The sequence below is a fragment of the Pseudophryne corroboree genome, chromosome 1 (genome assembly GCF_028390025.1).
Source record: "Pseudophryne corroboree isolate aPseCor3 chromosome 1, aPseCor3.hap2, whole genome shotgun sequence".
Taxonomy (NCBI): Eukaryota; Metazoa; Chordata; class Amphibia; order Anura; family Myobatrachidae; genus Pseudophryne; species Pseudophryne corroboree.
Window position 1 is genome coordinate 628,553,320 of NC_086444.1, and position 17,752 is coordinate 628,571,071.

At 43.1% G+C, this 17,752-nt stretch overlaps 1 protein-coding gene across 2 annotated transcripts in view; it reads left to right on the forward strand.

Moving 5' to 3' along the window:
- EPS15L1 (epidermal growth factor receptor pathway substrate 15 like 1) overlaps window positions 1-17,752 on the forward strand; it is a 411,806-nt gene that overhangs the window by 35,613 nt on the left and 358,441 nt on the right. Inside the window, exon 1 of one of the 2 annotated variants that reach the window (XM_063914523.1) lies at window positions 9,094-9,139. The exons of the other annotated variant lie outside the window; for it this stretch is intronic. Coding sequence (XP_063770593.1) covers window positions 9,113-9,139 — 27 coding nt within the window. The 5' untranslated portion in view covers window positions 9,094-9,112. Of the gene's footprint in view, window positions 1-9,093; window positions 9,140-17,752 lie in introns of those variants that run through there. 2 annotated transcript variants of the gene reach the window in all.

Sequence of the window (17,752 nt, forward strand, 5' to 3'; positions counted from 1 at the left end):
TTCCATTAAGGTCCAGATTTCGGCTCTGTCGATTTCTTCCAGAAAGAACTGGCTTCACTGCCTGGAGTTCAGACATTTGTAAAGGGAGTGCTACATATTCAGCCCCTTTTTTGTGCCTTCTGTGGCACCTTGGGATCTCAATGTGGTGTTGAGTTTCTTAAAATCACATTGGTTTGAGCCACTTAAAACTGTGGATTGGAAATATCTCACGTGGAAAGTGGTCATGTTGTTGGCTTTGGCTTCGGCCAGGCGTGTGTCAGAATTGGCGGCTTTGTCATGTAAAAGCCCTTATCTGATTTTCCATATGGATAGGGCAGAATTGAGGACTCGTCCCCAGTTTCTCCCTAAGGTGGTATCAGCTTTTCACTTGAACCAACCTATTGTAGTGCCTGCGGCTACTAGGGACTTGGAAGATTCCAAGTTACTGGACGTAGTCAGGGCCTTAAAAATGTATATTTCCAGGACGGCTGGAGTCAGGAAAACTGACTCGTTTTTTATCCTGTAGGCACCCAACAAAATAGGTGCTCCTGCTTCTAAGCAGACTATTGCTCGCTGAATTTTTAGCACAATTCAGCTGGAGCATTCTGCGGCTGGATTGCCGCATCCTAAATCAGTAGCAGCCCATTCCACGAGGAAAGTGGGCTCATCTTGGGCGGCTGCCCGAGGGGTCTCGGCTTTACAACTTTGCCGAGCTGCAACTTGGTCAGGGGCAAACACGTTTGCTAAATTCTACAAATTTGATACCCTGGCTGAGGAGGACCTTGAGTTCTCTCATTCGGTGCTGCAGAGTCATCCGCACTCTCCCGCCCGTTTGGCAGCTTTGGTATAATCCCCATGGTCCTTACTGAGTTCCCAGCATCCACTAGGACGTCAGAGAAAATAAGATTTTACTCACCGGTAAATCTATTTCTCGTAGTCCGTAGTGGATGCTGGGCGCCCATCCCAAGTGCGGATTGTCTGCAATACTTGTATATAGTTATTGCCTAACTAAAGGGGTTATTGTTGAGCCATCTGTTGAGAGGCTCAGTTATATTTCATACTGTTAACTGGGTATAGTATCACGAGTTATACGGTGTGGCTGGTATGAGTCTTACCCGGGATTCAAAATCCTTCCTTATTGTGTCAGCTCTTCCGGGCACAGTATCCTTCCTAACTGAGGTCTGGAGGAGGGGCATAGAGGGAGGAGCCAGTGCACACCAGATAGTACCTAATCTTTCTTTTAGAGTGCCCAGTCTCCTGCGGAGCCCGTCTATTCCCCATGGTCCTTACGGAGTTCCCAGCATCCACTACGGACTACGAGAAATAGATTTACCGGTGAGTAAAATCTTATTTTTTGTGGTATACAGCTTTTTAAGCCTTGTATCTTCCCTCATGCACTTCCTTCTCTTTCTTAAATCATCTTCTACTCCATACTCCCTATGACGTCATGAAATCCTATGGTTTTCTTCTACCTTAATACTTACAGTATTTCAGTGTTGTCTGCTGTTGCAGACATGTTCATATGGTTTCGGTACGAAATACCGCCTGTCGGGATGCCGGCGGTCACATGACGGATAGCGGCATCCCAACAATCAAGATCTCGATGTCGGAGGGGGTAACTATTTCTCCCCTTCCCCTACTCTAATCTTAACCCCTTCCGGGCTAACACTCGGGGAGGGGGTGCTGCTAGGGCTAAACCTAACTTCCTCACTAGTGCCTAACCCCCCTCCGCCCGTGCCTAACCCTAACAGGAATCCTGATACTTACCATTGTGATGCTGGTTGTCGGTGTTCCGGTCACAGTCTCCACAGAGTGGTGTCCGGATTCTGGCATCCCGACTGCCGGGATGCTAAATGTTTGTATACCCTGTACTTGTCCTATATTGTATTGACTGTAAGTCACTGTATTCTTGTTTTGCTTATTTGTTTATGTACTCTGTAATTGGGCGTTTCGGATCCCTTGTGGCTCCATATAAATAAAGGATAATAATAATAATGTTGAATAGATGTGCAAGATATTCTAATAGGGGGTTATTTAATATGCCGGCTGTCGGGATCCCGGCGCTCATCATACCGACACAGGAATCCCGACAGCCGGCATACCGACAACTATTCTTCCTCATGGGGTGTCCACGACAAGCGGCTCTTTTGCACTCACTCCGATGCCTGCATGCCAGCGGTCGGGATCCCGGTGCCGGGATCCCAAGCGCCGGCATAAGATACTACACCCCTAATACACACCAAGGGGGTCTACTACGATTGGCCGGCTGTCGGGATCCTGGCACCCAGCATACCAGTGCCGGGATCCCGGCCGCCGGAAAGCCAGCAGTGGGGCGAACGGGCTCGTTGCGCTCGCCATGCTGCGGTCATGGTGCGCGCGACGCTATTTATACTCCCTCCCAAGAGGGTGAATAGTTACTGGCATCCCGGCGGTCAGTGTCCCAGCGCCGATATGCTGAATGCTGGGATCCCAACAGCCGGTATATCGAGTGCCTCCCCACCAATTTACACACACATTGGCAAATAGTGAGATTATTTTATTAATGTGTATGCCAGCATAGTTGATCCCAGGATCAGTACGAGATCCCGGTGGTGTGCGCAGCGTGTCCCCTCGCACCTTCTGTTGACACAGCTTTCTATTCCCCTCCAGGTGGTGGCATGGACCACCACCCAAGAGGGGTAACTAGCTGGCGGTCAGTACTCTGACCGCCACATTTCAGCTGGTGTAGGGATTCCGGCATCTGGATCCTGACAGGCCGTCAATTGACTGCTTCCCATGATCCCATCCATTTCTATTAATTTATTATGCTGGTTTTAAGGCCACATGCTATATACTGTCAATAGGCAACTTAATTTTTTTGTGTGGAATATCCTAATCCAGACCCAAAGGTTACCTGGAGACTGGTGTTCAGAATTTCACCAGGTTCCCTGATGGGCTTTGTGATCATCTTTTGTGGACTGAAACATAGGGCCTGATTAATTATGGACTGCTATTGAGACTGAGATAGCGATGTTCACAATTCTGCTATTGCTAAAAATCACATGTGAAGAGCCGCCCAGAATGGATAAAAGAATTCCATTGATGCATTTGCAAATCTGCGAATTCGCAATGCATACACAGAAAAGTACGCCATCGTCATTTTCGGCTGACCCCATCATACTCAAATCAGTGAGAATGCAGTCGCACCGGGTGCCAGCTTTTTGAACGCAGTGTTCGCAGATGACATCCGATACACGCCTCGAAAACAGCCTTGACACGCCTGTGTTTTCCCAACCACTCCCCACAAACGCCATGTTACCACCCACAAATGGTCACTTCCTGACAATCAAAATGTAATCACTTTACAATTAGGTTACATACGCATGGTAATCACATTTTGTGCTTCGTGCGTGCGTGATGTGTTCACAGTCCTGCGCAGTTTGCTTGTAATTGCTCACTGCGCGCAATCTCCTATTTGCAATTGGTAATGAATCAGGCCCATAATTAACATTTGTCAATATAAACTAAAATTTGCTTAGAGTTATGCTAACTTTTATCAATAATGGTTTTATATTGGACATTAGTCATGATACTTTTGCTACTATATTATATGAAAGAATGTTTTTTGTTTTTTGTAGCAATCACAAATTGGCAAACTCTTAATTAGCAGGTTCTGAGCGTCTAATATACTTGCTGTAAGTAGTACACAGTATGGAGATAAATAACACTGGTCAACACTATGCCTGTAGTCAACTCTTAATAGGGTTATTTGAGGGTGCTGATTCTGAATATGACATAGGTTTTCCCAGATTGGCTCTACTTTTTGAGATAATTTGGTACCCCATGAAAAACAGTAAAAAACTCAAAATGAATATTTATTTAATGAAACAACATATAAACATGGTAAACTTTTGACATTTATTGCTTTAAAAACCGCTGCTTGTATGATTTTCTTTTATAGGAGTGATTCACAGTCACGTATAAGACCCCAACAGTAGTCAGCCATCATATGCCTGTCCCATCTACCTTGATACCTCTCCTCCATCACTTTTATGTCCTGATGAAATATCTCACCTTGTTCCTCACTGTAGTCTCCTAAATTAACTGGGAATCTGTCCAAGTAACTGCGAAGAAAGTGCACCTTTATGCTCATATTTGCCCCTATCCTCTGCAAATTTTTAGCATGTTTTCAACCAATACTTGATAATTCTCTGCTTTGTGATTTCCCCAAAAAATCTCAATGACCGAAACATAACTGGTCCAGGTAGAAGATTCAACAGGATTCATAGGTTTTATAAAATTAGAAGCATTCACAAGTTTTCGAATTTGTGGACCATTAAAGACACCAGGGGGTAAATTTACTAAGGTGGGAGATTTTTAGAACAGGTGATGTTGCCCATAGCAACCAATCAGATTATATCTATTATCTGCTAGAAGCAGCTAGATAAATGGTAAGAAACATAGAATTTGACGGCAGATAAGAACCACTTGGCTCATCTAGTCTGCCCCTTTTTTATTTTATCCTTTAGGCAATCTCAACCCTTTTTTAACCTTAATTCTTTGTAAGGATATTCATATGCCTGTCCCAAGCATGTTTAAATTACCCTACAGTCTTAGCCTCTACCACCTCTGATGGGAACTATTCAACTTATCCACTACCCTTTCTGTGAAGTAATTTGTCCTTAAACCCCCCCCCCCCCCCCTCCAGTCTCAATGCATGCCCTCGAGTTCTAATACTTCTTTTCCTTTGAAGAATGTTTCCCTCCTGAACTTTGTTAAGACCCTTGATATATTTGAAAGTTTCTATCATGTCCCCCCTAAGTAGAATCTGGTTGCCATGGGCAACATCACCAGTTCTAAAAATCTCCCACCTTAGTAAATTTACCCCCAGCTTTTATTTTTTCAATTCTTAATCCTGGAAATGACCTGCAAATATACTTGAAGCAATCTCCGTATCTATTCGGTGCCTTAACAAATTGCTTCATTAATCCCAACTTTATATGGAGAGGTGGAAGAAAAGATTTTTTTGGTTTTGTTTTATGACTCATTTTAGGTCTCTATTTAGTAAATAAATCAGGGTCACAAGTCGTTTTATATACTAGCAAATTATTTGGTAAATAGACCAAAAAATGCTATTTAGAAAATATACAAAAGCTCTGGTTAGAGAAATAAAATAAAAGTTTAACTAAACAATATTTTATTTCAGTAAAATATATATATATTTTTTGCGACTGATTTAATAATTAACTACATTTTATTATTTTATACTTTTCTTATTACAATAAAATTTTTCTAGAACAAAGTATCAGCAAAATTTTTTTTTATCAATTTCTTTCATTTTAACAAAGCTTAGTTCTAGTATTTGTACTAATACTTATACCTTTATACTTATACTATTTTATAAACAAAGTTTAAAGTAAAATTAGAATTTACAGAACCTCTTTATTATCAGTATTGCAAGTTTTTTTGGAAAGGAGAGTATACATAAAGATTTATCTGTTCCTACTCTAGAGCATCCTACATACAGTTGACCATGGGAGAAGCAGTCGTCTTGTAGTTGAAGCCCAACAACTTTAAGGGGGAGATTCAAACGTTTGAAAGGTCAGTTGGGAGTCTGTTTTTTCCTATCTAATAGACAGGAAAAAACACACCCAACCGACTTTTCAAACATTTGAATTCCACCCTATGTGTTTGTCCCTGGGATCTATTAATCGACATGGCAAAACTTAATCTTACTGGAAATAGCAAGCTAACGTTAAATTGAAACGGTATCTCAAATGTTATTAGTGGTATTCTAGGAATAAGTGTCTTTTCCTTTGCCATAACCAATTATCCTTCTGTATGAAATACTTATAGATTTTATTTTAAAGTTATACTTTCACTAAAAAAAGCAATTTTCGCAAGATTTGTTGCTTTGTTGTGTTGACGCTATGTCGTGGTGTTGTGAGGTTTCCTCCCGTCAGTCAAACAATTGTTAAAACCCAAAAATTATGTTTTCGATATGTTCGCTAGGTCTAATAGCTTAATTTTTGAATATTAAATAACTGTGTACAAAAAATGTCAGGTTCACCTTGAGAGCTGTGGAAGATATTTGCGTACAAGCAAACTTATTCTTTATATATAGAATAGAGAAACAATTTTCTCAAAAAGATATCACTGCAACTATATGGAGACACACAATTACACAGGCAGTTAAAAAATATTAATAAAAGTAAATTGGAAATTTAAAAAAGGATTATATACTGTATGTATAAAATAATTCCTTTATCACAATTAAATCAATCAAATGTGGTGACCTAATTTTGATTGCGCTCTTTGGCACTTAGTAAATCTAACACTTATGAAGCATGCTTTAAATCTTCTGTCCAAATCTTGTCACTTGCTGTAAATTTACATTGCAAATAGGCTTTTATTTATACTGTATTGCTAATGTTATTTAAAAAACTGGGTATGCTTCAAGCTGTGTGGTGATAATAACCAGTTTCCTGCATATATGGCCCACCGCAAATCATGCTAGAATTTAGTAGGCTTTAGTTGTGGGATTTGCTTCAGACCTCCCAAACTTTTCCTTTCTTCTTACTAGCCCTTTAATTGTGGCCTTGCTTGTGTCTTTTTGATTATTTGTCCTGTTAAAAAATGTATTTTCAACTCTGCTCTTTGTGGTTAACATTTTTTTATGGGATCACCCTATTTTCTCTTACGTCCTAGAGGATGCTGGGGTCCACATTAGTACCATGGGGTATAGATGGGTCCACCAGGAGCCATTTGCACTTTAAGAGTTTTAGAGTGTGGGCTGGCTCCTTCCTGTATGCCCCTCCTACCAGACTCCATTTAGAAAATGTGCCCGGAGGAGCCGGTCACAGCTAGGGGAGCTCTTTAGAGTTTCTTTAGTAAAGTTTTTTTTTCTTAGAGTTTATTATTTTACAGGGAGGCTGCTGGCACCAGCCTCCCTGCTTCGTGGGACTAAGGGGGGAGTAGTGTCCGCCCTGCGGGGTCTGAGCCACTATCTCCGCTGACAGGACACTGAGCTCCTGAGGTAGTGTTCACTCTAGGCTGTTTTAGCAGGGCGCCCGTTTTTTAGCAGGCAAAACCCGCCCTGCCCCTTTTGCGGCGCCCTGCTAGAACAGCCGCCCGCTTCCTGCCCTCCCGGCGTGTATAGATGCCGTGCGCATGCGCGCGGCATCCATTCACGCATTGGGAGAGGGCTGGGGGAAGCCCAGCACCGACGGAGGTGCTGGGCACGCCCCAAACAGTGACGTCGCTGGCCACAGACACTCTCTATAGTAGTGTCTGTGGGCCGCACCGCCCCTAAAATGACGTAGGCGTGGCCACACCCCCTAATTTGCGTGGTCGCGCCCCCATTTCGGACGCGCGCGCGGCGAAAGCACATGTGCCCCCGGAGTCCGGCGCCCTGCCCATTTTCACTCCTAGAGTGAACACTATGAGGGGATAGATCGTTCCCCGCCACAGGGGATTGCTCACCCCAGCAGCATACCGCCACCCTCTTACAGAGCTGAAGATCAGTGGCAAGTGAGTCACCGACCCCCCTAGCAAGCGGGGGGAAGGGGGGCTGGTGTGAAGATGGCGGCAACAGGGTAGGAACGCAGTACTAACTGCGCTCCAGAGGCTCAGCGGTACATAGTGGGGCACCCTGAGCCAGCGCCTGAACCCTGCACTGGTCAGCAAGCCTGTCGGGGTCCGTGGATCTCAGCCAGCATTTTACCTCAGGCCAGTATATTCCTTGTGAAGAGGGGGAAAGCAGTGCCATTTTGGGGGCGGAGCTTCTCCTCAGAGCGGACCCAGCAGCGTTCAGTGCCCTTTTCCTGCCTGCAAAGCGCTGTCCAGGAAGAGCAAGTCCCTCCACAGCAAGTCCAGCTATCTCTCACTGTACCAGGGGGTTGTAGAGGGGGGGGTGGGGGAGAGGCTGCATTAAGACTTTGTAACGTATTAAGGTGCACAGTCAGCGCTAGTAGGGGTCTCCCTTTACATTAAAAGCGCTGTGTGTGGGTTGGCTCCAATCTCTGTGTCTCTCTCTCCATTCTTGGAGGGGGATCTCTGTCTGTCCTCCCCTGTGTGTGTGTGTGGAGTGTCTGTGGTCTCCATTAAGCAATGTTCAGGGACTCTGTGTCATATGCTGCAGAGGATATGTCCTCTCAGGATGATCCCATTCCATGTAATCAGGATTGCACTGGTTTAGCACAGATACCAGCAAGGGAGCCTGAGTGGTTATCCTCTATCAAATCTATGATTTCTCAGATTTCAAGTAGGGTTGCACAAAATTATTCTGCAGCTCAGGCTTTACAAAACTCTATGGCAGTCTGGCCCGGTTCTGGTACCTCAGGGTACCTCAGGATATATTCACATAAACGTGCTCTTGCGCAGATCATTCAGGATGATACGGTTACCGATTCTGATACTGCAGACAGTAACGGGGATGTTTTTCGGGGGGCAGCATCTCTTGCTAAAGTGGTGCAGTTAATGATAGAGGCTATTAGAGATGTGTTGAATATTGCTGATACAGCACCTGAGCAGGTTGAGGAGACTTACTTCACTGAAAATAAGAAAGCCTCGCTAACCTTCCCTGTGTCAAAGGAATTAAATGCTATTTTTGAAAAGGCTTGGGAAAACCCGGAGAAAAAAATCCAGATACCTAAAAGGGTTCTGGTGGCATTTCCTTTCCCGGTAGAGGATAGAAAAAAATGGGAAAACCCGCCTATTCTTGACGCGTCAGTGTCCAGACTCTCCAAAAAGGTGGTTTTACCTGTTCCAGGATCTACTGCCTTGAAAGAGCCGGCTGATCGTAAAATTGATAATATGCTCAAATCCATGTACACGGCTTCTGGGGCAATATTATGTCCCATTGCCAGTGCTTGGATTGCCAAAGGTATAGTAAAGTGATCGGGCACATTACATGAAGACTTGGATACTATGGAGAAATGTGATGTTGAATTGTTTTTATGTAACATTCAGGATTCGGCATCATTTCTGGTAAAATCCATGAAAGACCTGGGTTCCATGGCTGCTGGAATTTCTTCCATATCTGTATTAGCTTGTCAAGGACTGTGGTTGCGCCAGTGGTCTGCCGACGCGGAATCCAGGAGAAGTGTGGAGAGCCTACCCTACACAGGTCAGGCTCTCTTTGGGGAAGCGTTGGATGCGTGGATCTCCACGGCTACGGCTGGTAAGTCACCTTTTCTTCCCTCAGCTACACCTGCTCCGAAGAAACCCTTTTCTTCAGCTACATCACAGCTCTTTCGGTCTACCAGGCCCAGAAAGGCCAAGCCGTCCAACACCTTCTTTCGGGGAGGTCGGCCCAAGTCTAAGAAACCTGCGTCTGCAGGTTCCCAGGAACAGAAACCTCCTTCAGGTACACCAAAGTCCTCCGCATGACGGTGGACTACACGCCCCTGAAGTGGGGCTGGTGGTAGCGAGACTCAGGCATTTCAGTCACGTCTGGGTGTTTAACCAAAAATATCGTACTGGGTGTATATACAACCGCCCCTACACTGAACTTGTATGGACAGGTGTATATACTCTCTGGCGCCAGTACCCGCTGGACTGAAGGAGATTTCAATAATAGTGAGGACTGCTGCTCCTAATTATAGGGATAATTGCAATCCCTATATTGAACAAAAAACACACAAACTACCTACACGGGTGTAACCCCTTGTAGAAAATCAGGAGCGCTATCCTCACTAATTATAGGAGACAATTAAAAATAATTACAATAGCAAACTGCTGTTAAGATATAAAATACATAAATTATAATTTATTAACATATGCTGCAGCATAAATGACATACATTAAGTACATGATATGTATATATGAGCTTCTGGTGCAAATGCTCCACATATACTAATGAAATATTAAAAACTCACTAAAAAAACAGAGGCTTGGACTTTGATAATGAATTTCACAATGTCCACTTGATTCAGTAATGGACCGGCCGAATTCAGCGTTTTAGACACTAATTGCATTCACGTGTCTTCAATTCATCAGTGTCCCAAAGAAATGTGTGCACACATATATTGATTCAAACTAGGTAATTACCATATATAATTTGGCCTTTATATCACCTCTAAGATCAGTCTGTTAGGACAATCCTGATTTAAAAGACTCCCTCTGCTGGTGCTCGTCCGTTAATTGCAGAATATCTGGAGACAGTATCCACAGGATTTCATCCACAGCTCTCCGGCTCCCTCTGCTGGTGACTAACCGAAATTGCAGGTAAACTGGCTGCTGATCGTGGCCACGAGCCGGTGATCACATCAAACAAATGGGAGGTGATCGTCACTGATGATAATGGTCCCTTCGAAAACGCGTTTCTCCGCCTTCCAAACACACTCAGCGGCTTCCTCAGTTCGAATGACCATCCTCCACAGGATTACTTTATATAGCCACCTTCATTTGTATTTCCCGCGGCCATTCGCGCATGCGCACTCAGACGTGCGTTCCAAGCCTCGTTTCTGCTTTGCACTTTAAATAGACTCCGGTGGCCATTTTGTCACGTCTTATTAAATCACGGGATCCAAGCCTCATTTTCACTCCCGGAAGTCATGACAGCCTCTCTTATTTATACCATCAATAATAACACATCCAAGCCTCGTTTTAAGACACCAATTATCTATATTTAGCATAATTAATTGTACTAAGCTCCAGTGAAATTATTTACACATGGTCATAGTAAATTAGATATTAATTTCCAAACAATCCATACTTCATTTAAAATATGCATAATTCCACATCCTAGCATCATTACAACTATAAACTCCATAAAAGATCAATTAATATATTTTATTATAAATACATATAACAAATACTAAATAATAAAAAGAAAGGGATACATTTTGATTTCAATTACGATCATATTGCCCCATCTTGTGGTTCAACTTCATAATTACAATCCCTTCATGTCACCATATAAAATACATAGTCTCCATCTCCAACTTCCAGCATCATAAGGAACTATACAATATCCCACACCTAATCAATTGTGTATATATATCAGGAATATTATTTGTATATATTAAATGTCAGATCTCAAATTTTGTTTAGCTCAACTGTATCATTGAGACCCTGCGGAATCAATGTTTTAAGGTTAAATATCCAGAAGGCCTCTTTTTTGCACAACCTTCTGAACCTATCCCCTCCTCTACTAGTTATCGCCACCTGTTCAATGGCCATGATAAGTATGTTTTCACTTTTCCCTTCATCACATTCCAGAATATGGCGATATAGGTAAGTATTCCCTACTTTCTTATCTATCTGTCTTTTATGTTCCATAAATCTAACGTGGAGTGCCCGAGTGGTGCGCCCCACGTACTGTGCTCCACATCCACACTGTAAGACATAGATAACATATATGGATCTACAATTCAAAAAACTTTTTATATTAAACTTTTCTCCTGATACAAATGAAGTAAATTGTGTCGTTTTCTTTTTTGTATGTTTGCATGTTACACAATTTGTTCTCCCACACTTGTGGAACCCTATTGGTGGTTTGGGTATCCATGTACTTATTTGTCCCCCTTGTACCTCCGGATCTATAGATTTCCCACATGATCTACTAAAAAAGCTCGGTGCTAATGCAGATTTCAAGCTATCTGACTTCCGAAATATTACCTGTTCACTAAGCGTTACATTGGAGTTCAGCATTTCATCTAACTTCAAGATAGAGGAATTCTTCTTAATGATCTTCTTAATCTCATATGCACTAGTATTATACTTTGTTACAAACATTGTTGTCCTATCCATTATTTTATTATTTTTCTTCCTAGGATTAATTCTAGTAGTATATAATAAGATATCTCTTTCCAAACTGTCCACTTCTTTCAAAGCCTGATCAAGCACAGATTTCGGATAACCCTGAGTGAGAAATGCCCCATATAGAGATTTCATCTGTCTACTCGCTCCCTCCTTAGTGGAACAATTCCTTTTGATCCGAAGGAACTGGCCCTTCGGTATATTATCCTTCCATCGTTGTAAATGACTACTCTTGTAGTGTAAATATCGATTTTGATCTACCTCCTTGACAAAAGTGCTAGTTACAATAATCTCATTTTCGACCTTAAGCGCTATATCCAAAAAAGTTACCTGTGTGGGGTGGCAGTACCCCGTAAATTTTAAACCAAAATTGTTGCAATTCAAACTAGCAACAAATAACTCTGCTGATTCAGTGCTCCCCTCCCAAATAAAAAATAAATCATCAATGAAACGGCCATAAAGAACCAGGCTCGCCCCGAGATCACCGCCCCACACATGTTGTTCCTCGAACCGCCCCATAAATAGGTTGGCGAAACTCGGAGCGAACCTGGTTCCCATGGCCGTCCCCCTAGTCTGTAAATAATACCGCTTATCAAAAATAAAATAATTGTGTTGGAGTATGAATCTAATACCCTCCAAAATCAACCACCGCAGTTCTTCCCCCATATTAGGGTCTCTTAACAAATAAAATGCTACTGCATCAATCCCCAGTTGGTGCTCAATGTTCGAATATAGTGATTCTACATCACATGTGATGAAACAATAAGTTGGCTGCCATTTAATATCTTTAACCAAATTTAAAAAGTGTGTAGTGTCCTTAATGTGTGATTTTAGTTCAACAACATATCCCTGTAAAAAACTATCTATAAAAAAAGATAAGTTACTGGTCAATGAATCCACCCCCGCGATGATGGGTCTTCCCGGTGGATTTATTAAAGTTTTATGCACTTTAGGTAGGCAATAATATGTGGGAATTACAGGATTATCGCAGAACAAAAAATATTGAGTTTCTCTGGATATAGCGCCCAAATCTAGTGCCCTATTCAACAAGATTTTCAGTTCTTTCTGAAACTGGGCGGTGGGATTGTGGGTTAATCTTGAATACAGGTGGACGTTGTCTAATTGTCTATTGGCCTCAGCCAAATACAACACTGTATCCATTACCACAATCCCACCGCCCTTATCAGCTTGTTTGATAGTCAAGGAGGGATCACTTTTCAAGGTTTTAAGAGCTGATCGTTCCTTAGTACTCAAATTATCCTTTAACGATTGTTTCTCTGATTTTTGGCACATCTCCCTAAATTGCTCTAATGTTGACTTATAGAAGCTCTCAATATAGGGCCCTCTATAAGTCAACGGGTAAAACTCAGATTTGTTTTTAAATTTGGTAGTTCCATTACCATCAAATATTTTAATATAACCATCCTTATTTGAATTATTCGCTGATTCACCTGCTAAGGATTCTAGTATATTTACAATTGCTTGATCATCTTGATCCAATATGATGGGAATACCTTCATTACCTTTTTTCTTCATATTTTTGATCGCGAAATATCCCTTCCTACTCAACGTCCTAATATATCTATTAAGATCAACGAATAATTCGAATAGGTTAGGTTTTTGGGCGGGGGCAAAATTTAAGCCCTTCTCAAGTAATCTCACTTGATCTGAACTCAACTCTTTTGAGGACAGATTGAAAACCCCTTTACCTTTTACTTTAATTTCATGCTTTTTACTTGACCTGCTCTTTCTCCCTCTCTTTCCTCTGGCTCTTATTCTCTTTGTCTTTTGCCCGACCACCCTGTTCCTTCGTATTTTCTTTGTGGACGGTTTTGAAATCTGTGGCTGTCCTCCAAAAAATTATTTGTGCCACCATGAATATTTGACTGTGGCCTACTTCTAGCTCCCACATCCACCCAATCATCTCTCCCTGAGTCTCTTCTACTCCATTTAGAATGTAGAGCTGGGGACTTTATGCTGTTTTGTTGGGATGAGATATCATACCTACTCCTAAAGGTATTGGATTCCCAATTCCCCTCATCCTGATTCCTATATCTCCTTGAATCTCTACGATCAACTGGGGTTCTCGGTCCCCTGTATTGACCTGACCTATGTTCAAAATTTTGTATAGTTCCCACTTCCCTTCAGGAGGATTTATGATTATATATATTATCCCTCCTTCTGTTGTAAGCGTGTACCTCTCCTTTTTGATAGTCTAATTTATCCCGATTTAATTTATTATTTTTCCTGAAGACTAGGGTTTTTTCAAAATCCTCCACCTTACGGTTTACTTTCAGATCTCTATCATTAAACCCTTTGTCTCCAGAAAATGATTTCAATAAGTCATGGGTTTTTTCAATTTCTTTCTGTATCACATTTACTTTATCCTCCCTGAATCAGACAAGCAACTTCATGAGGTTTATGGAGCAATTATCTAATAATGCATTCCATTCCTCTGAAAATTGCTTGTCCTCTTTGAAAGTGGAGGTTTTAAGAATCCTTAATCCCCTGGGTATCAAACCTTGGTCTAAATATTTCTGTAATGATACCTGGTCCCACCAGTGCCTAGTTTCCTCTATACATAAATTTTCTAGTCTATTAAATAAACCATGCATATCCTCCGAATTCTCATCCCTCTCCACGGGTTGTATATCATCTACCCCTTTTAAATACACACTGCGTCTTTCCAATCGTTCAGCTATACATTTAAGAGCTGCCATAATCTATAGTTCCTTATGTTACCTGCTGCCCGAGATGCAATTATCTAGGACAATTAACCAAAAATATCGTACTGGGTGTATATACAACCGCCCCAACACTGAACTTGTATGGACAGGTGTATATACTCTCTGGCGCCAGTACCTGCTGGACTGAAGGAGATTTCAATAATAGTGAGGACTGCTGCTCCTAATTATAGGGATAATTGCAATCCCTATATTGAACAAAAAACACACAAACTACCTACACGGGTGTAACCCCTTGTAGAAAATCAGGAGCGCTATCCTCACTAATTATAGGAGACAATTAAAAATAATTACAATAGCAAACTGCTGTTAAGATATAAAATACATAAATTATAATTTATTAACATATAATGACATACATTAAGTACATGATATGAGCTTCTGGTGCAAATGCTCCACATATACTAATGAAGTATTAAAAACTCACTAAAAAACAGAGGCTTGGACTTTGATAATGAATTTCACAATGTCCACTTGATTCAGTAATGGACCGGCCGAATTCAGCGTTTTAGACACTAATTGCATTCACGTGTCTTCAATTCATCAGTGTCCCAAAGAAATGTGTGCACACATATATTGATTCAAACTAGGTAATTACCTGGGTGTTATCCGGCCTGGACCCCTGGGTGCAAGATATTGTGTCTCAGGGGTACAGGCTGGAATTTCAAAATCTCCCTCCTCACCGATTTTTCAAATCAGGCTTGACAGCTCTGCTGGCAGACAGGACTGTCCTGCAAGAAGCCGTCCAGAAGTTGGTGGAGGCACAGGTCATTGTGCCAGTACCACCTCATATGCAAAACAAAGGTTACTATTCGAACCTTTTCGTGGTACCAAAACCGAATGGTTCGGTCAGGCCCATTCTGAACTTAAAATCACTAAACCCCTTTCTGAAGAAGTTCAAGTTCAAAATGGAGTCTCTAAGGGCAGTGATATTAGGTCTGGAGGAGGGGGAATTCCTGGTATCCCTGGATATCAAGGATGCGTACCTTTTACATTCCAGTTTGGCTGCTGCATCAAGCTTATCTTCGATTCGCACTGTTGGACTGTCATTTTCAGTTCCAAGCCCTACCATTTAGCCTCTCCACAGCACCGAGGGTATTCACCAAGGTGATGGCGGAAATGATGATTCTCCTCCGCAGACAGGGGGTGAACATAATTCTGTATCTGGATGATCTGTTGATAAAGGCATCATCCAAGGAGAAGCTGTTACGGTCCATAGCTCTCATGACCCAGCTTCTCGGGGAACATGGTTGGATCCTGAATCTTCCAAAATCTCATTTGGAACCAACCAGGAGGTTGTCCTTTCTGGGAATGATCCTCAACACGGAAGTGCAGAGGGTGTTTCTTCCAGGGGAAAAGGCGTTAGTGCTTCAAACGATGGCCAGGATGTCCTGAAGCCAACCCAGGTGTCTGTTCATCAGTGCATTCGCCTTCTGGGGAAAATGGTGGCCCCTTACGAGGCCCTGCAGTACGGGAGGTTTCACGCTCGGCCCTTCCAACTGGATCTCCTGGACAAGTGGTCGTGATTCCATCAACACATGCACCAGAGAATACGTCTGTCACCAAAGGCCAGGATTTCACTCCTCTGGTGGCTGCAACTGCCTCGCTTTCTGGAGGGCCGCAGGTTCGGGATTCAGGACTGGATCTTTCTAACCACGGATGCAAGTCGCTGGGGCGCAGTCACTCAAGGGGAAACCTTCTAAGTAAAGTAGGCAAGTCTGGAAGCCGGCCTACCGATAAACATTCTGGAACTAAGAGCCGTCTGCAACGGTCTTCTCCAATCGGCCCATCTTCTGAGAAATTGGGCTGTTCAAGTGCAGTCGGACAATGTGACAACAGTGGCTTACATAAACCAACAGGGCGGAACGAAGAGCAGAGCTGCAATGTCAGAGGTAACAAGAATCATCCTCTGGGCAGAAAAACACGCGTTGGCGCGGTCAGCAATCTTCATTCCAGGAGTAGACTACTGGGAAGCGGACTTCCCCAGCATACATGATCTCTATCCAGGGGAGTGGTGTCTCCATCCAGAGGTGTTCAAGGAGGTAACAGATCTTTTGGGCGTACCCCAGATCGACATGATGGCCTCTCGTCTCAACAAGAAGCTTCGGCGGTATTGTTCCAGGTGGAGGGACCCGCAGGCAGTGGCGGTGGATGCCATAGTGACTCCGTGGGTGTTCCAGTCGTGTACGTGTTTCCTCCACTTCAACTCATCCCAAGAGTTCTAAAGCTCATAAGGAGAACAAGGGTTCAAGCGATCCTCATTGCTCCAGACTGGCCAAGAAGGGCTTGGTACGTGGATCTACTGCAAGAAGAGCCAAGGCCTCTTCCTCTTCTGGAGGACCTGCTGCAGCAGGGGCTGTTCGCTTATCAAGATTTACTGCGGCTACGTTTGATGGCATGGAGGTTGAACGTCTGATACTAGCTCGGAAGGACATTCCGAACAAAATATTCCTACCCTGATACAGGCTAGGAAAACAGTAACGTCTAAACATTACCATCGCATTTGGAAAAAATATGTATCTTGGTGTGAGTCCAAGAAATTTCCTGCGGTGGAGTTTCAACTGGGACGGTTTCTCCTCTTCCTACAAGCCGGTGTGGATATGGGCCTGAGGTTGGTATCTGTGAAGGTCCAGATTTCGTCCCTATCCATTTTCTTCCAGAAACAATTGGCTGCTCACCCTGAGGTTCAGACCTTTTTGAAGGGAGTTCTGCACATCCAACCTCCCTTTGTGCTGCCTACAGCGCCTTGTGACCTTAACGTGGTGTTGCAGTTCCTCCATTCGGACTGGTTCGAGCCTCTACAGGAGGTTGAGGTCAAATTTCTTACATGGAAGGCTGTCACGGTGTTGGCCTTAGCATCTGCTAGTCGTGTGTCGGAGTTGGGGGCTTTGTCCTGTAAAAGCCCATACTCGATCTTCCACAAAGATAGAGCTGAGCTCCGGACACGTCAGCAGTTTCTTCCGAAGGTTGTGTCGGCATTTCATATCAACCAACCTATTGTGGTGCCAGTGGCTACTGACTCCTCAATTTCATCAAAGTCCTTGGATGTTGTAAGGGCTCTGAAAATCTATGTGAAGAGGACTGCTCGTCACAGGAAATCGGACTGTCTGTCCTGTATGAGCCCAAGAAAATTGGGTGTCCTGCTTCTAAGCAACCGATCTCTTGCTTGATCAGGTTCACTATCCAGCAAGCGTATTCTATGGCAGGATTGCTGTGTCCTAAGACTGTCAAGGTCCACTCTACTTGTAAGGTGGGGTCTTCCTGGGTGGCTGCCCGGGGTGTCTCGG